Below are 20,850 nucleotides of genomic sequence, written 5' to 3' on the forward strand. Positions count from 1 at the left end.
GTCCATTTGGCCTGCATGAACATTTCACAGAGGTAAAATATCTTTCTTTCAAGAGCTCCTTTTAGATTTTGAACACTCCACTTTGATGTTTGGGTTCTTTTTTGATTTTCAGGGGCTCCTTTTCCATTCTCACTCATACTTCTGATAGGTGATGCAGTCAGGTAGTAACATTATCTTCTGTACTCGTGTTGATAAGTATGGAACTGAGACCTAACTCAGAAGCAGAATTTGAAGAATCCTCAATAATTATCATCCCTCCATTAAACATAAAGACACCACACCCACGGTAAGCATGAGTATTGTTAGCACAGCAGTATTTAAATTGGTATAATGCATTGGGAAAAGTTAGAAACTAAAGCTTCGTTCAAAAATACATCAGAGAAAAGCATTACCATAACCTGTCCACACTGGTGAAGTCACAGCTGACACATTTTCACTGGATATGCTTGAAGTTGGAGGATTTTAACCGGGCAGTTATTATATCTTAGATTTGATAGATTTAAATTGAACAATTTATCCAGCACTGCTTTTAATCAAGCATCAATTCTTATTTGTATGTTTGAGTTCTAAACTTCTTCCAGCCGTCTTGTGGAAATGTTTCTTAATTTCACTCCTGAAGGCTCTGGCTCTAATTTTCACATTATGCTCCTTTGCCATAGACTCCCTTAAATTAATTGTTTGCTCATTTGATTCTTTTTCCACTGTATTATCTAATTTGACTTCCCTAATGTTTCCTTCATTGACCAACACTTTGTAAAGTCTTAAAGCCATGAAAAGCACTATTAAAATGCTGCTGCTTATTATTGTTTGGGATCGCAATTCATGCAAAAACATTGCAAGTTTATCTATAACACAGTCCTCAGGTATTCATGGTATACAAAATACTTTGAGAGATGTTAGCATAAAAAAGGAACCTGTTCTTATTGGAATAAATCTATTCAGTATATAATACAGCCAATTTAAAAAACATTTCTTCAGCCAGAGAGTGGTGGAATTCATTACCATGGAGCACAGTGGAGGCTGGGACGTTAAATGTCTTCAAGGCAGAGATTGATAAATTCTTGATCTCGCAAGGAATTAAGGGCGACAGGGAGAGTGCGGGTAAATGGAGTTGAAATGCTCATCAGCCATGATTAAATGGCGGAGTGGACTCGATGGGCCGAATGGCCTTACATCCACTCCAAGTTTTATAGTCTGATGGTCTGAAGTTGGAGCCAATTTGTAACATTATCAGTGCTCACCAATTCTTGAAGTCTGGTTTCTTTCGCAATCTGATCCTTGTATATTATCCTTCACTATCACAGTAAACAATCCCCATAATTCACTGTATTCTACACTTAAACCGTGTTTTAAACACAGTTGGACACTCGTCCTCCAATTCCATAAGCATTAGTTTTGTGAACCAGTTTTTTAGATATGTCAAATGTATTTTTAAAATCGAATATATAACATACATTGGATTTCCTTCAACATTATCCATTATTACATTAAAAATTATCAATTAAGTTAGTGAAGTATGATCTGCCTTTTAAAATCATGCTGATGTGCCCCTGCTAACTCCATGAACATTTTACTTGTACACTAATCTTTTCTGTGGCACAACTGAATACTTTGGAAAATCCAAGGGAACCATACAGAGTGATTCTTCATTATTTACAACCAAGAAAGCAACTAATAAGTTAATTTAATATGATTTTCCAATTTAGTAACTATGTATCGTATGATATGTTTGTAATGGGTTAAGTTTTTCTTGATAATACGTTAAACCATTTTTCCATCCATTGATGTTAGCTGTCTGGTTGGTCAGTTCCTATTTTCTCTCTCCTGTTTTTCTTGGAATGTAATGGTACACTTGCTAGTTTGTAGTTCTCTGATACCATTCTAAACCACAGGGGATTCTGAAAAATATTCACTCATTGGTCCATTATCTCTGTTGCTACCTCTTTTCAGATAGGATGTACTCCCTTAGGTGCTGGAGATCTATTGGTATTTCATCACTTCGTTTCTTCCAATACTTTTTCACTGTTGAGATTAATTAGCTTAAATTCCTTTTTATTATTAGTTCCTTGGGTATTTTCTCTTTCTGGCCTTGACTTGATATGGCGTAACATGCTAGTGATCTGCAACTATCACACTATGACACTTATATTCACTCCTAGGATGTAAGGATGAGATGTGGCTATGTAGTACTAAAGAATTCAATCGACTTATTATAGCTCCTCATGTTTACACACATACACTACAGTCACTGACAATTGTGCGTTTGGACTCAAGCTCAGTAATTCAAATGTGCTGTAGTGTGGTTCTCAGCATCATGCTGCAAGAGGACAGAGCTCAGTAAGATGGAGACTGAGAACTTTATACCATTACATCACATGCCATGATATATTGCTGGCATCATGACCATGTTCCGTAATAGTATATCACACATTGATGTTGAGATATAACATCGCATTACCCTTTTTTCAAAGACAAGAAATCACAAACAGATGTACTGAACTGCTTTATACAGGTACCTATTGTCCATTTAATAATTATAGAAATATAGAAACATTTATAGAGTCATAGAAATGTACAGCACTGAAACAGACACTTCAGTCCAACTTGTCCATGCTGACGAGAGATCCCAACCCAATCTAGTCCCATCTGCCAGCACCCGGCCCATATCCCTCCAAACCCTTCCTATTCATATACCCATCCAGATGCCTTTTAAATGTTGCAATTGTACCACTTCCACCACTTCCTTTGGCAGCTCTTTCCATACACATACCAGCCTCCGCATGATAAAGTTGCCCTTTGTGTCTCTTTTATATCTTTCCCCTCTCACTCTAAACTTATGTCATCTAGTTCTGGACTCCCCCACCCCAGGGAAGAGACTTTGTCTATTTATCCTAGCCATGCCCCTCATGATTTTATAAACCTCTATAAGGTCACCCCTCAACCTACGACGCTCCAAGGAAAACAGCCTCAGCCTATCCAACCTCTCCCAATAGCTCAAATCCTCCTTGTAAGTTTTTTCTGAACCCTGGAAATTAGGCTGATAAGGGGATATGAATCACTCCTCGTTTGACACATATGTCTTAGATTGGTTTGGCGAAGATCTGCGATCCATTGTTAGATCATATCCACTTTGATATGCCAAATAAACTGACAATGGTAGGAATTATTTCAGTGATGGTTGCACTCATCATATTACCAATTCGTCAAACAATAATTGGTTGGACGAAGTTATCAGTCATGAGGATGTAATCCTCCCCATACATTTTAGCATGTTAGTTGCTATTTTTCTCCAACGTTTAAAAAGAACGTTGTGTAGCTGTAGAGGTTGCTGGGGTTGGTAAGTTTTGCATTCAGCATGTGTCTCCATGAGTTGCTAGATTTCCTTGTTCATCTCTGGCTAGTATCTCTTTCATTAAGGAGTAAGGACGAAGCTGAGGTGGTGGAAGTCTGGTCCCAGATCAGTCACAAACCCATTTAATGGTAGGACAGGCTCAAGGGGTTAAATAGCCTTCCTCTGTTCCTGTATTCATATCTATAGTCAGGAATTCAATGAAGGGGTTAAATAACCTCCCTTTGTTCCTGTGCATGGTAAAGCAGTCAATGAATCATTTCTTATGAATGTCTTTAAATCAATTTACAATCTGAGGAATTTCATCAATGCTCACAGTGTAAACAAAATCTTGAAGATCCATTGTGATATGGTGGTAATGTCCCTTCAACTGAGCCAGCAGGTCTGAGTTCATTTCCCATCTGCTCCAAACATATGTAGTAATATCTTTCAAAAGGATAATTGAAAAATACCGAGACAAAACCTGTTAACATTATGAAGGTTCTCCGTGCAAAGAAATTTGACCTTATGCAAACTGTTTTCTATTGTTATTTTGTTCAGTAAAGTGGTTTTACGCCGCACGAGTTCAGTGGATGAGACTGGGGAGATAGTCTGGTATTTAGCCCTCTGTCTGCTTCTGGCCTGGCTACTAGTTGGGGCAACGTTATCAAAAGGAATCAAATCTTCAGGAAAGGTAAACAATTAGTGATGAGTAGAATTAAAACAACTGTCAAAATACAGATTTCTGTAACAATACATCTAGAGCTTGCAAATTATTTATGAAGTAGCTGGTTTATCTCCCAGTGATGTTAACAGTGTCTCTTTGGAGAGTGGGAGATTCATAAAAATTATTTGGCACTTCAGGCCTGAGGGCGACCTGAAAATCTTTCTTCTGAGGGAAAGAACAGCAGTAATTCCCCCTGCAATGTGTCCCTCATTTTAAGGTTTTCAGTCACTGCTATAGGGACTCTGGGGAATTTTATTTACCTCATGTATGCCGAGCTGGAAGTTTTTGTTGCAAACGTTTCGTCCCCTGGCTCGGCGACATCATCAGTGCTTGGGAGCCTCCTGCGAAGCGCTTCTTTGATGTTTCCTCCGGTGTTTATAGTGGTCTGTCCCTGCCGCTTCCGGTTGTCAGTTTCAGCTGTCCGCTGTAGTGGTTGGTATATTGGGTCCAGGTCGATGTGTTTGTTGATGGAGTTTGTGGATGAATGCCATGCCTCTAGGAATTCCCTGGCTGTTCTCTGTCTGGCTTGCCCTATGATAGTAATGTTGTCCCAGTCGAATTCATGTTGCTTGTTGTCTGCGTGTGTGGCTACTAAGGATAGCTGGTCGTGTCGTTTCGTGGCTAGTTGATGTTCATGTTTGCGGATTGTTAGCTGTCTTCCCGTTTGTCCTATATAGTGTTTAGTGCAGTCCTTGCATGGTATTTTGTACACTACATTCGTCTTGCTCATGTTGGGTATCGGGTCCTTCGTTCTGGTGAGTTGTTGTCTGAGCGTGGCTGTTGGTTTGTGTGCCGTTAAGAGTCCTAGGGGTCGCAGTAGTCTGGCTGTCAGTTCCGAGATGCTCCTGATGTATGGTAGTGTGGCTAGTCCTTTTGGTTGTGGTATGTCCTCATTCCGTGGTCTTTCTCTTAGGCATCTGTTGATGAAGTTGCGCGGGTATCCGGTTTTGGCGAATACCTTGTATAGGTGTTCCTCTTCTTCTTTTTGCAGTTCTGGTGTACTGCAGTGTGTTGTGGCCCTTTTGAATAGTGTCCTGATGCAGCTTCGTTTGTGTATATTGGGGTGGTTACTTTCATAGTTTAGGACTTGGTCTGTGTGTGTGGCTTTCCTGTATACCCTTGTAGTGAATTCTCCGTTCGGTGTTCTCTGTACCATCACGTCTAGGAATGGGAGTTGGCTATCCTTTTCTTCTTCTCTCGTGAATCGGATTCCTGTGAGTGTGGCGTTGAAAGAAGCGCTTCGCAGGAGGCTCCCAAGCACTGATGATGTCCCCTAGCCAGGGGACGAAACGTTTGCAACAAAAACTTCCAGCTCGGCGAACAGAACCACAACAACGAGCACCCGAGCTACAAATCTTCGCACAAACTTACCTTATGTATGTATTGAACCCTGACCTTTAGCCCAAAAGGACAAATTCTTTGTACTTACCACCCACTTCAAACATGAAATCAAACATGCTGTGATGTAAACTTACTGGACAGCAATATAGAACAGCACACCTCTGAAGATATGTGTTCAGCTTCTTGTGTTTGCTGACAAGCTATTTTATCCCCTTGCATTACTGTTGGTGGTTGGATTGGTGGGAACAGTCTCTGACATAGCAAGTTTATAGGCCAGAATGGATTACAATCTCTCCAAAATCTCTCTCCTGTGACAGCAAACTCCTTATCTTTGAATTAAAATCTTACCTTTCAACATATAACTTTACATTAGTGTACATATAGTAACTTAGAAAAATAATGTGTGATTTAAATTCTGCATTGATTAAAATCCTAGTGCCTTAATGTTCAGTTAAGTTGAATGCTTTAAATGGGGAATATGGGAATACCTAACAATTTATTCTCCGTGCTCAGGTGGTTTATTTCACTGCGACATTACCTTATGTGATTCTGATCGTACTCCTGATCCGAGGGCTTACCCTGGAGGGAGCCTCTAAAGGAATTGAATTCTACATTGGAATCCAATCAGACTTCTCCAAACTGGCAGAGGGTCATGTACGTACACCAGAATAATCCATAGAATTTCAGTTGCCTCATCAGTCTCAAAGTGACATAATTGACAATTATAGCATTACACACATTGAGAGATGTACTTCTGGTCAGTCAAACTCTTGCTGTGGATCTTGTACTTAATCTAAGGTTTTATTTTAAAATTCAAATTTATTTTAAAATTTAAAATTTAAAATTTCCTGCGTCTGCAGTTCTTTGTTATCATAAAATGGAATATAACTAGACTTTTAAAAATTGTACAGGATGGGATGGAATATCATGAAACGGCTGCTGTATTCCTTTCTTGTGACTGATTATTTTTTAACATCTTACAATCAATTCATCAATAAACTTTGCAGTGAAATGTCAGACTAATGTAAACATGTTTGAGTCATGTCTTTAACCACAATATTATTTAACTGGAAAAGCAGAATTGTGACAAGAATTTAACCAATGTTCAGACCTAAATTTTAATTTAGACAGACTTTCTTCTCTTTAGTTAAAAGCCTCTATTTTGGTAGTTAAAATCATTCCTTGATGCTGTTTTGAATAAAAGAATAGAGGTCACTGGGAGTCAGTGCAACCAGGAAAGAATCAAGCCATTCAATTGAAAACATTGAAAGGGGAAAAGCATCAAAGCTCCTGGAAAGAATCTGGCAGTGAGTAGAAGACGGGGATACAATATACTGTTTAACAGAGATAGCAATTATCAGTGGAAAGTTAATTCATTTAGTCCTGCCATTAAGTTGGGAGCCAAACACACTGCAGGTTTCTTGTGGTAAATGCAATTGTATGTATGCAAAAAACTTCAGTGTGATTTCCTGATGGTGATGACTTTTTCCTGCTATTTTATAGGTCTGGAAAGATGCTGCAATACAAATTTTCTTTTCTTTGTCAGTGGGTTCTGGTACTTTAATAGCACTGTCATCCTACAACAAATTCCACAACAATTGTTACCAAGACGCCATTGTTGTCTGTGTTGTTAATTGTGGTACAAGTGTATTTGCTGGATTTGTCATCTTCTCTATCCTTGGACATTTGGCTCATATTCAAGGGAAGCCTGTTTCTGAGGTTGCCCAATCAGGTAAGTGCAGTGTCCACTTTGCTTTTACACATGTTCATATTTCACCAAACCACAACCTCTCTATTCTGTTGGCACAGTCTGGATCCGATTAGTTATAACTGCAGAATGAACTGAACTGACTTTCACAAATTAGAGGAGATTGGTCCTGAAGATGTTTGGAGTTCCATTAAATATTGTGGCGTCTTCCGAGAAAATTTCGCTAATTTAGTTAAGTAAAAGTCCAACTGAGGGGATATCCTTTAGGACTCAAAATGTTTTGAGTTGTGGGCTGGGGTGGTTTGTAGGTGGGTATTGTGCAGGTCTTGGGTTAACTGAAGTTTTTTGGTCAGGGTTGCAATGAGGATTTGTTAGTAAAGCAACAACAGCCATTGAATCTTCAGGCATAAATGGTTTGAAACAACATTGATAAATGACAGTATGATCAGATATTCAAATTACATCAATACAAGCAATTTGTGCAATTTTAGTTCTTCAGCTCAGTGTGATAGCTCTGCCTTTCGAGGCTTCCATTATGGTGATAGCAGTTACATGTTTCACAGGAGCATGATAAAGTTTGTAGGGAAATTGTACCTCTTTTATACTATACAGTACGTTGCCCAGCATATAGTCATGGTACCTCACCAACTTCATTACAGATGGAACATTTTATACAGCAGGAAAATAAAAGGTTGCTCACTTCTCCAACCTATTAGTCTTTACATGTTTCCATAATGCTAGCTTCCATGATGGCCTTGCATGTCAGGTTGTGGTAGTCTTGGAACCAGCCTGTGGCCTTGCTGCAGAAATTCGTAACACGAGCCATCTTCACAGATGCTTCATCTATGACCTTCCCTCCATCGAAGGGCAGAAGTGGAGATGTCTACTGTTGATCACAGAATTTCAGCACTATTTGTGACTCCTCCGTCCCAATTCATATGCAGTGTGACCTTGATTCTATTCAGGCTTGGCCTGATATGTTTAACTAACATTTACACCAAACAGGTGCCAGGCAATGACCATCTCAAAACCAGAGGGACCTGAATGGTAAATCTGCACAATTTTGAAGCTGGAAGAGCAGGCTGAGATAGTGGTTGCAAAAAAGTAAATAGGATCTGTGCTTTCTGAATGGAAAACTGCTATGGTCACAACTGGTCATTTGGAAAGACTTTAGGAAGCATTATTGAAAGATGTGAAGGTATTAGAGAGCATACCGATAAAATTCACAGGAATTGATTCCAGGGAGAAGGAACTTGAGTAACATGGATCGATTGGAGAAACCCAGCCTGCTCTCTTTGGGGAAGAGAAGATTAACTGAATACTTAATCAGTATATTCCAAATCATGAGGGGTCTGGAGAGAATGGATAGTGAGAAATTGTTCTTATTGGTATCAGGATGAAGAACCAGAGGTCACCAATTCACTGCAATTGGCAAAAGAAGCAGTGGTGGCTTGAGGAAAAGGTATCTATACAGCGAGTGTTTAGAATCTGGAAGGTATTGCTTGAGAGAACAGTGGAGAAAGATTCAACCACGGCTTTTAAAAGAGAATTGGCTCATTACCTGAAGAGCAATAATTTCCATGTGATGGGTAAATAGCAAGGAAGTGTGACCAAGATGGATTGCTCTTCCAGATATGGCAGACTGTGTGCCTTCCTTGTGTGTTGTAACCATTCAAGACATTGGTGACATGTTTATTCATTAAGTAGAGACTAATGCGCAGAAGTTCTTAAATATCATTCCTCTGTTCTTGAAGACTGTGGCATTGATTTACATGGATGTGTGAAGTTACCATGAGTTTTCAAAGTTTGACAACAACACACCACTAAAGCGACAGCTTTGGTCACAATCAAGTGATTTTAGAAGGTGCCTCAACTGAGTAATGGTCATTTACTAAAATATATGGATTTTAAAAACCGCCACGTCGAGGGTGAGGGATGAAAATGTATCACGAATGAGTTTATTAGAGAGTTACTGGGTGTGTATATAATCCCTGAAGCTATAAAAAGTCAAAACATGGGCTGAGCTGTTGTAATCTCTGGGGTAATTGTAGGATAGTCATGAAATTTGAAAGGAAAATAAGTTGTGTTGGACCAACCTGTCTTTAACTTGGAGAACTGGCTACGCTTTAAGGAAGAGCTTCAGGAGTTTGCTTGTAAGGCATTTTGTTCAGCAGTCTGAATAACTCTAAATTAGTTGGTCAGCTGCAAGATTTCCAACAAGATAAGACTAAAAGAGTAAAATATATGGATTTTATCATTGAGTCTTAATCAGGGTTAAGTGTAACTGATTGACAAGGGTGGGGATTTGAGGAATTGATGAGTCAATATTTTTTAAGATGTTGTTTGGAGGTAGACTCACTTAGGACATTTGTGTCAGATCTTCCTGCACAAAATCCATATTTTTGGAGCCATAATCTGGGAATTAATCCAAATACTGATTCTCCCACTGCTTTCTCAGTGTATTTCAGTCACCTATATGGGTAGGGCCTTTTGTCTCCTATGCATCAAGACATTCTGTGTATTCTCTAAACTCCTGTACTTTCTGTGGAATGTTAAACTATTACTGGGAACTAATGCAGAGGTGATGGTCTTTTCAAACATCACTTTGTGCAGTAATAATAAACCTGACCATTGAGGAGCGGGTCTGTCTCTAAGTAGAATTAAACACTTCCAAGCAGGGTAACTGTTGATGGATAGGGTAGATAATGCTGACTGTCCAATGTGATTGAGAGTAATACTGCACCACATAAATGAGCTGGCTGCTACACAATGAACAGAAATGGTGGGTGATCTGAGTATGCTTCAGCTGGCTTTAAAATTGAGTCCAAGATTTTAGTCTTGCTCACAAAACATTGTTCAGTGCAGAATTAGTCTCAATTTTTTTTTGATCACAATAAAGTCATTGACAGTCATAGAGCTGTGCAGCATGGAAATGGACACTTCGGTCCAACTCATCCATGCTGACCAGATATCCGAAATTAATCCATTTGCCCAATTGCCAGCGTTTTGCCAACATCCCTCAAAACCTTTCCTATTCATATACACATCCCATTGCCTTTTAAATGTTGTAATTGTGCCAGCCTCCACTACTTCCTGTAGCAGCTCGGTCCTTACACACATCATCCTCTGTGTAATAACCCCGTGGGTCCCTTGTAAATCTTTCCCCTCTCACCTTAAACCTACGCCTTCTAGTTCTGGACTCCCTCACCTTGGGGAAAAGATGATGGCTGGTCAAACTATCCATGCTCCTCATGATTTTATAAACCTCTATAAGATCACCCCTCAACCTCTGACGCTCCAGGGAAAATAGCCCCAGCCTATTCAGCCTCTTTCCCAGCACCATCCCCGCCCCCCCCCCCCCCCCCCCCCCTTGCTCAAACCCTCCAAGCCTCACAAAATCCTTGTAACTCTTTTCTGAAAGTTTTTCAAGTTTCACAACATCCTTCCTATAGCAGGGAGACCAGAACTGAATGCAGTAATCCAAAAATGGCCTGACCAATGACCTCCCAACTCCGATATTCAATAAAGGCAAGCATATCAAATGCCTTTTTCACTATCCTATCTACCTATAACTCCACTTTCAAGGAACTATGAACTTGCACTCCAAGGTCTTTTTGTTCAGCAATACTCCCCAGGACCTTACCATTAAGTGTATAAATCCTGCCCTGATTTGCCTTTCCTAAATGCAGCACTTCATATTTATTTAAATTAAACTGTATCTGCCACTCCATGGCCTGAAACATGCACACTTTGAAGCTAATATTTTGGAGATATCTCTACAACTCAAATCTGGCAATGAATTGATGATCTTACTCAACGGTGTCCCAAGGTGAATTAATAAAGGGAAACTGTCACAATGGTCACTCTTTTGAGAATGGTTTCCTGGTACATTGTTGGTTGAAGTAGAGGGACCTTTATTCTTTCCTTGCAGCACAATTACTTTTACCATATCACATGTATCCACCATTTAGGTTTTGGTTTGGCTTTCATTGCGTATCCAGAGATTGCTGTACAGCTGCCGTGGGCACCTTTATGGTCCATTTTATTTTTCCTCATGCTGGTCACATTGGCAATTGACACTCTGTTTGCAACTTTAGGTAAGAACAACATTTTTTAATCATTCTCTTTCTGGCTTTGAATCACAAAAGAATTTGATAAACTCCTCTTGATGAATATTCAATGTCCTTGTAGACGTAGACTTAGACTTAGAATCCCTACAGTGTGGGAACAGGCCCTTCGGCCCAGCAAGTCCACACTGACCCTCCGAAGAGTAGCCCACCCAGACCCATTTCTCTATATTTACAAGACATAGATGTGTTTCAATTCTCTGCTCAACATTGTAATGGAGAATGGAGCTGCTTTAAATGAGCTAACAGCTACGTTAAAATTCAGAAAATCATCCCAACATTTAGAAAAGCTCACAGAATAATACCTGTTTTTTTCTGTAAATCTGAAAATTTGTTGCAAAAACTTTTTGAATATGTTTACCAAAACAATAAAGTTCATACAAATTGTAGGAGGTCACTAAAACCACCAAGGTTAGCTGATCCACTGTTCCTTTATAAACAGCTATTAGTTATCCAAATTGAATTTTCTTAATGCTTTCCATATATCTTTCTTATTTTTCCTTTTCCCATCTTTACTCAATTTCCTTTTGGACCATATAATGGCATAGATTGTTTTTTAACAAGATACATAGCTCTCTTCAGGAAATCTCCCATCATGGCACACTCACCTCAGTGTGAAGTACCCAGAATTACATTGTTTCCATCCTGGGATGTATTGGTGTGAGGTGAATTCAGGTCTGTTGTGACCAGGTACAGATTGGAGGTGGCCATGTGGTCTGCCCTTTGTTGTGATAGACCCTTTTAAGATTAGCCTTGGGTCTTCAGGATACATCCTGTTGTTTGATTGTACTTTCAGCCCTTTGGGCTCACTCCTTGCCTTTCCAACTGTATCATGACAATTCAATGCCAACTCATGTCTGAACCCACGACCCCAGTAGTCTATTTGAAATTAATCCCACCATGTCCCTTCATACCATCCATGCCAAATCAAACCACCCACTCCATTCTAGTGACCCTGCAAACACTATATATCAACACATCAGCCATACACCATGGACCCTCATATACTCTTCTTCTTCATTGCATTTCCATGCCCACACATTCAGCTCACATTCTGAATAGAAACAATGAATTCCACAGAAACAATTGCATGTGTGGAGCTGCTCACAAACATGCATTCATACTTTTCATAAAATATCATGCTACAATCTGAAAAACCAGACTACTAACATATCGAAAACTATTCAAATTTGTCATATCTTTACCTTGTACAAATAGCATTGAACCAATGGCAACAGAGATCACAAGTAAAAACGTTTGTTCTAACATCCTATAACTGACATACATTTCCCCAAATGGGTCAACAAATTAATTAGTCCTTGTATGGGAGTCTAGACTCTCAGTGTACCATGCATAGTGCACTCCCAGCAGTCTCTCATGGAACATTTGTTTGGGAGTGGCACATTCCTCAAGGACTTGTGAATTTTCTGTCTCTTCTTGCTCTTCCAGATGGTATCAGATTTTTATACTGACCCCTCGCTGCCTGTGGGATGATTACCTTCTGCAAAGTATGACCCAGATACCTCTCATCCTGCCTGACCATCTACAGTGACTCCAGTTTTCACACAGACCCAGAAATCCTCAGCTTGAAATGGAGCAGCAGGAGACACTCTATACACATGTAACCACCCAAGACAAAGTGTAGTGTCCTGAAGATCCTACAAGGGGCAGGAATATCATGTAACAGATCTCAGATGTCCATTCATGATATGAAACCTCCTCACTACTCCCTCTCAGGATTCCTCCCACACAGTCACACTCAGTCTCATTCCCACATTGCTCTCTCCCAATTCTCTCTTTAATCCTATCCCAACTATCCTCATCTTCCACTACTCTTGTACAGGAGTATAGGAATAATATCCTTGTCTAATACAGTCTATCAATCTCAGTTTTGAAATTTTCTGATAAAATTTATTTTTTCCCTGATCTAAATCCGGTGAAGTTTCGCTGGACTTCCTTCAAGTTTAATATAATCCTTCCAGAGGAGCAGAATACAGAATTGTACCCAAAACTCCAGTTGTGGTCAAACTGTAACATAGCATTTACTGCTTTCTATTTGAACCCATTGAGATAAAAGATAAGATTTGATTAAACTTGCAGATTTTTTTTGTACCTGTCTGTTATGTTTTTATGATTTTTTTTGTCTGCACTCTTGAATCTTGCTTCTCGTCTATATTTCTTACTTACCTCATCATTTAAAGATTACTGGGATGAATACATCTTGAGTCCAAAGGCGATGATTGAAACTTGCCTCATTGAGCTCAATCCCATTCACTTAATCTAAGAATGACTCCTTGCAATTTTCAGCACCACTTACTGTGCTACCTAACTTAATGTTGTCAGCAAGCTTTAATATATGGCTTTGCATTTATTCACTTCAATCACTGGTGAAAAATGCAAAACCCAGTGTGGGATATTTGTTGAAAACATGAAGTCACATCAAACCAGCTGCAGTACTTATCTGTTATTCTTGCTAATCAATTTTTGATGTGTGTCAGAGATATACCTCCTGAAATGTACTTATATTTCTCTGAGTGGAATCTTGAGCATATTCAGTTAAATGTCTCTGGAAGTCAATCTGTACTCTTTTATCTGTCATGTTAATTCTTGCAAAATGTTCAAATTAATTTTGTTAGACATGATTTACCCATTAGAAATTTATGTTCTCTCCCCTACTCAGGTCATATTTGTCCAGGTTTCAATTGTTTCTCATGGAACTCAGATCCTACGTTGTCAAATCTCTGTTCTTGGTGAAAATATGTTTAACACAAATGAGGCTTGTGATAATATTCAGGTTTGACTGCTGTAAAGGATTGACAGCCTGAGAATCTCTCCAATAATTGACAGTAGACTGATAATAAAATGGAATGTGACTGCATCTGCCCCTGCGATCTTCTGAGCTTTGGTACCTCCAGGTTGGGTTTCTGTGGGACTGTATAAGTTATTAATTAATTACTGATCGCATATAACAATTTTCATTTTCCCAGAAAAAGTCATAACCATTCTGCTGGACAGGTTTCCCAAATATCTGCGATCGAAGCGCTTTTGTCTGACAATTGGCATTTGCATGTTGTTTTATTTGTTTGGCCTTGTGACTGTAACACAGGTAAGTTGCTCTTATAATTTGTTCTGAGTTTTCATGTATTGCTAGATATAACTAGGAAGTCAAAAACTTCAAATTATTTAGAAATAAAGAAAGACTGTGATTTTGATAGCAGTTATGTTACCCTTTGTGTGATAATGTGCAATGATACTGTGGGACTGAATGACTCTGCTACATCTCCTGTTACTAAATACAGAGCCTGAGATCCCAGTCAAGCTCAGATTGTACCTGAATAGAAGCACACAACTTTTATATCACAAGAATCACTTATTTTGTGTATGAGACCTGCTGTGTTTGCTGAAGAGCTGATGTCTTATTGTAATTTCAGGCTGGAATTTACTGGATACATTTAATTGATCATTTCTGTATTGGATGGGTCCCTATTATAGTAACACTGCTGGAACTCATGGGTGTAAGCTGGCTGTATGGTAAGTTGGGAAAGAACTGAAACAATACAAAATAATTCAGATAAAATTGCCGACACACAGGTCTTCATTGTTCTTCAGAAGACACAAGACAAATGAATTGAATGATATGATTTGGATAGTTCTTCGTATGGGAAAACAATGGGATTAAAAGTGCACTCACTTCAATTATCAAAGATCTGTCCTTTAGTAGTTCCAAAGCTTCCTGCACTGACCACACTTCAACTCTTCGTTTTGCTATGTTACAGCTGGTTGTTGTTGGGGTGAGTTTTTTTGTCTGTGCCTGATAGGGAAACTGTTCAAACATGTTCATCCCAAGTTTAACTGTTGCTTACTATAGAACTCATTCAGTTCCTCCCAATCATCAAGGCAGATGAGAAAACAAAACGGCTTTTGTATTTGTGATGTTTCTTGTGATCTACTTAAATCCAATTTCCTTCCTTCATTTCTGCGCAGGACTCCCTTTAGAGCTCACCCATTCTGATAACGGTGTCAGTCCATCTCCGTACACATCAGAACCATGAGCCTTTCTTAGACAGACCTCTTCAGGGTGTGTACAAACATTGTATTTTCACAGTAATTGGGTTGGTGACAGGGAACAAGTTACTCCCCTGGTTTGAAATCCTGAGCAATCTCTTCTCTGGTTTAACCTGTTCATCAGTGATACCCTGTACAAGATGAACTTCAACAGTAAACAAGCCACCCTGAAGACAGGACAGAGCGAGTGATGGTGTCTCTCTGCTTCCTTGTTCACAGGGACAAACCGATTCATCAAGGACATTGAGATGATGATTGGGGAAAGGAATTGGCTTTTCTGGCTCTGGTGGAGAGTTTGTTGGTTTCTTATCACCCCGTGTTTGATGGTGGTAAGGAGATGTTACGTTATTACTAAATAAATTATGACTGATTAAAATATCAAATAAATGTCAATTAGAAACTTTAGCATTGGCAGAGGTTTGGAACTGTGGTTGGTTGAAATTCGTAGACAACAAGGCTTCCTACATTTCCATACCTCAGCAACATATCTTTACTGTGGCTCTCCACTTCAGTAGTATGGACACTCCTCTGTGTGAGGCATTATGAGGAATAGTCAGTTTTCTCCAGAGTCAGTCACAACTCAGAGGAAAGCAGAGAATCAGGGAGTGGAATGTGTTACTGAGTACAATAGAGGGAAGTTACGATAGAGGTAGTCAAGGAGCTTCCACAGATAGGAATGCTATCCAACAAGTACTTGCTACCTGTGATGATGGGATAAAGATTATTTGCTGAATAGCCAAGTTGTTAACCAGAGCATTGTGTAGTGAGAGGCAGTCCAAATGGCAAGGGGGAGTTCATAAGCAAAATGCTGCATTTCTAAGCGGTGTGATATCTTGGAGATCAATTGTATTTTCTACAGTCTTAGACAGCTTAGGATGTGTGGTGTACCCACAGGGGGCACAAATACATGTTAGTCATTTATAAAACAAGGAAGAAATTCAGGATAAAACTCTTTAATCAAGGAACAAATAGAATGTGCAATGTGCTAACATGAGGAGCTGTTCAGGCAAATAGCAAACATTTAAAGGGAAGCCAGATTGTTACATGAGAGAGAAAGGATGAAAGCTTGTACAGATAGTTAGATGGAAAGAAGTGGGAGATTGCTTGGAACTTAAACACTCTCCTGGGCATCGATCTGTTGGGCTGAATGGCCCATTTTTGACATGTATGTTCTTATGTAATTTTTTAATGTTTTATTTTCAGTATTGTTCAACAATCAAAGTGAGAGAATCAATCTCATTGAGCTTATGATTTTGTTCTGTGCAATCATTCTAAACAGGTTCTCTTGTTCTGGTCCTTGACAACGTTTACCTCACCAACATATGGACCTGTTGTATACCCTGTCTGGGCAATAGCAGTGGGCTGGTGTATGACCACCTTCTGTATTATGTGGATCCCCATTGTGGCTGTAATGAGAGTTGTCCAAGCTGAGGGCTCCACCTTGTGGCAGGTAAAGAAACATGTTGATAAATTTCAGTGAGGATACAGAGATATTTCCTCATGTGGGACAATCTAATGAGGGTTCATAGTTTCAGGATAAGGAGCAGACGATTTACAACAGATGAGGAGAAATTACTTTTGTTAAAGAGTCATAAATCTGTGGAATTCAGTGTGTGGTGGATGCTGAGGTATTGAGTATTAAAGTTGATGGGGAGTGGGCAGGAAAGTGGAGTTGAGACAGAGATGAGATCAGCCATGATCATATTAAATGATGGAGCAGGCTTCAGGAGCTGAATAATCCATTCCTGGTTCTTCTGTTCTTATGGATTAGTCTCCCAATTTACACTGCTCCTTCAGCAAGTCAGCAGAAAATTTGAGAAAATAAATAAACAACTATTTACGCTGGGTAATCTGTTACGCTTTTGTGTGCTGAATCTATATTCATTCCATTATTTAAATATTGTCAATGCATGCAAATTGAGCGGGATAATATTGTAATGGGCTGAAAACAAGCAAGGTGTGACCAACCCACGTTGTTGCTTTCATTCAGGTAACACAAGACCTTCATACTGCCTGCGAATTTAAATGAGTTATTTATTTCTGGGGTTGGAGGAATACGTCAGTTAGATTGATTAGACAACCAGAGCATGGCACAGAATGAAACCAATAGCACAGGCTCAATCAAATTTGTACCCATTCTGATTATTCATGGAGATCCTGCCTCCTGACCTTATGCCATGTTTGTGGTGTAGCTATCCTTAAGCTGTATGGAAACAATTGTCCTTCACTGTTGGGGAGAAGTGCCTATGGTCTTGTTTTCTCATACTGTACACTGTACCCACCAAAGTCAAGCATGAAGTTGAATGGCTATACATCTCACCAAGGCGAGCACCCGGAGCAGGATAGCTGCCTCCTTTTTTGTATCTGAGTTTAGCCCAGCATTGAGATACACATATATTCGTGGCAAAGTTTAACCCTTGGTTCCTCATCATGTCCAGAAGCATTTCTTATATTTTCTATTGTGTTAAAGTATGCAAAATATTTGTTTAAGCTCTTTGAGGTTTCCTCATGGCCCATTGTAACACTTGTCTCTGTCTGTAATGCAAAAGTGAATACGGCAGATGCTGGAGATCAGAGTCAAAAATAGAGTGGTGCTGGAAAAGCACAGCAAGGCAGGGAGCATCTGAGGAGCAGGAAAATCGACGTTTCGGGTAAAAGCTCTTCATCAGGCATCTCCTCATCTTCTTGATGAAGGGCTTTTGCCCGAACCACCGATTTTCCTGCTCCTCAGATGCTGCCTGACCTGCTGTGCTTTTCCAGCACCAATCTAATCTAGACTCTGTCCATAATGTGCCCATGTTAACTTTCAACAATTATTCCTATTTGTCATATCCAGAGAAAAACTTCAGTCATTTTCATATGTCTTGCTGGTTACCTTCCCGACCAATCTCTTACTCCCAATTGTCTGACTTAGCATCCTCTGAGGCCTTCGGCCTACCAGCCTTCTTCGCAACAGATCAATTTGTACGGCTCCTTTGACCTACTGTTATCTTCCATTTGTTTGGATTTAAGACTCCTGTCCTCTAGTAAAGTGCTGACAATATGAAATAGAGAAATTCAAGATACTGCAGTCATTCCTCCATTAAAGCTCCTGTCCCACAATGTTACAGTTAAATTCTTCTGATCACAAAGTCTTAGATTCAGTGCAAGCTGTTTCCCAACTGGTTTGCTGAGATATTGTTTTACAAACTACATTTTATATATTTAATGAACTTTCCCTCCCCATTGCAACAATGTTCAGACGAGACTGTAAGAGTGGAGGTGCAGAGGAATTTGTTCTGACTGTGCTGTGCGGGGGAGCACTGAGGTAGACAGAAAGTTGGGACTATCACCTGTAAGTGCTTTGTGATTTACTTTTCCTGTCCTTTCTAGGAGATTAAACCACCTGGGGGCTGTCTCCATGTGCTCAGGAGTGTCCTACTGCTGCTCACTGCTTCTGCAAACTCCAGCCACAACAAGGCAGCTGGCCCCTTGCTCTCTCCATGGGGAGCAATCCCTCCCTTCTAGCCCCCATCACCTCGAATGTTGGGAAATGAGTCAGAATGGGGTGGGATTGAGGGTTGGGACTGGGGTTTGAAGGCAGCCTCCTCATATCTTTATGCCATCATTCTTCCGTTTTCCACGGAAACTAGGACACAGCCATTCCAACTGCTGCTTGGGTCCTTTTAAATATAGGGAGAAAGTGAGGACTGCAGATGCTGGAGACCAGAGTTGAAAAATGTGGTGCTGGAAAAGCGCAGCAGGCCAGGCAGCATCCGAGGAGCAGGAGAATTGACGTTTTGGGTAAAAGCCCTTCTTCAGGAATGAAGCTGGAGTGCCAAGCGGCCTGAGATAAAAGGTGGGGGGGCGCTGGGAATATGATAGGTGGAAGGAGGTGAGGGTGATAGGCCGGAGAGGTGGTGGGAGCAGAGACGTTGGGAAGAAGATTGCAGGTCAAGAGGGCAGTGCTGAATCCGGGGGTTGGGACTGAGATAAGGTGGGGGGAGGGGAAATGTGGAAGCTGGAGAAATCTACATTCATCCCGTGTGGTTGGAGGGTTCCTAGGCGGAAGATGAGGCGCTCTTCCTCCAGGCGTCGTGTGGCCAGGGTCTGGCGATGGAGGAGGCCAAGGACCTGCATGTCCTTGGCGGAGTGGGGGGGGGAGTTAAAGCGTTCAGCCACCGCGCGGTTGGGTTGGTTGGTGCGGGTGTCCCAGAGGTGTTCCCTGAAATGTTCCGCAAGTAGGCGGCCTGTCTCCCCAATGTAGAAGAGACCACATCGGGTGCAGCGGATACAGTAAATGATGTGTGTGGAGGTGCAGGTGATAAATGTGGATTTCTCCAACTTCACGCCCTCTTGACCTGCAATCTTCTTCCCAACCTCTCCACCCCCACCCCCTCTCCGGCCTATTACCCTCACCTCCTTCCACCTATCATATTCCCAGTGCCTTTCCCACCCCCCCACCCCTCACCTTTTTATCTCAGCCCGCTTGACACACCAGCCTCATTCCTGAAGAAGGGCTTATGCCTGAATCATCGGTTCTCCTGCTCCTCGGATGCTGCCTGGCCTGCTGTGCTTTTCCAGCACCACACTTTTCAACTTCTTTTAAATATAGAGCATTTCATGAACAGGTAGAAGCTGTCACTAGGACTGCGGGACTGGTCAGGAATCCTGGAACAGGGATGAATTAAACCATCATGACAAAGCCCAGCACTGAAACAATGGGACCACTTGGACTTCCAAATGTGATTTCCTCATTACATTAAAATCAGGATTAATTCATAAGAAGCAGGATTTTGTTTCCAATTCCCCCAGTTAGAGGCTATGCACCTGGTTAAAATCCGGTAGAAATGTAACATTTTGCTTTTTGCTTCACAGAAGATATCTGCAGCTTGTGCACCAGCCCCTGATTGGGGTCCGTACTTGGAACAACACAGAGGGGAAAGATACAGGGAAAGGCCTGATTCAAGAGACGCTTCTTATGGGGTACAGCTTCTAGCGACACCCTAAATGTGAAATTTTAGAGTAAAAATTTATTTTCAGTGGGTAAACAATTGTCCTAAAATCAACCACTATTCTAATGTACTTCCCATTGTTGTTTCAGTGGGAGTCCCAAATACGGTTTCACTTTTTTAGTCTGCTGTACATCTTTAGTTTTCTAGTTAAATCTGTTTGGGTTCTGTCCAGCTGACTGCATCTTCTTCTCAGTTTTGTTCATTTGGCTCTAACTCAACCTCGGGTTCTCGATCTATTCCTGTGAAACAACACTACACTCAGAAGCATCCACTCGCTCCACCACCAAGGCTCAGGAGTGGCAGTGTGTATTAGATACAAGACACACTGCAGAATTCACCAAAGATCCTCAGACAGCATCTTCCAAACCCACAACCATTACCATTTAGAAGGGCAAGGGCAGCAGACATGTGGGAACACCACCATCTTCAAGTTCCCCACTCACCATCCTGACTTGGAAATATATTTTCTGTGTCACTGGGTCAAAATCTTGGAATTCCCTCCCCAAGGGCATTGTGGATCAAAACCCAGCAGGTGGACTTCAGTGGTTAGATTAGATTAG

General features: G+C 40.6%; 1 protein-coding gene and 1 pseudogene across 2 annotated transcripts in view; one reads left to right on the forward strand and one right to left on the reverse strand.

Moving 5' to 3' along the window:
* LOC148148841 (sodium- and chloride-dependent neutral and basic amino acid transporter B(0+)-like) overlaps positions 1-20,850 on the reverse strand; it is a 430,083-nt pseudogene that overhangs the window by 344,375 nt on the left and 64,858 nt on the right. The window lies entirely within an intron of this gene.
* On the forward strand, positions 198-20,343 carry LOC148148845 (sodium- and chloride-dependent neutral and basic amino acid transporter B(0+)-like). Its single transcript, XM_087992296.1, has 10 exons — positions 198-286; positions 3,890-4,022; positions 5,910-6,050; positions 6,900-7,128; positions 11,076-11,201; positions 14,219-14,337; positions 14,663-14,762; positions 15,516-15,625; positions 16,576-16,746; positions 20,154-20,343. The coding sequence occupies exons 1-10, from the start codon at positions 198-200 to the stop codon at positions 20,283-20,285; spliced, it is 1,350 nt and encodes a 449-aa protein (XP_087848422.1). The 3' UTR covers positions 20,286-20,343.

The sequence above is a fragment of the Chiloscyllium plagiosum genome, unplaced genomic scaffold (genome assembly GCF_037043375.1).
Source record: "Chiloscyllium plagiosum isolate Xiang-an unplaced genomic scaffold, Cpla_swu_hap1 HiC_scaffold_11, whole genome shotgun sequence".
Taxonomy (NCBI): Eukaryota; Metazoa; Chordata; class Chondrichthyes; order Orectolobiformes; family Hemiscylliidae; genus Chiloscyllium; species Chiloscyllium plagiosum.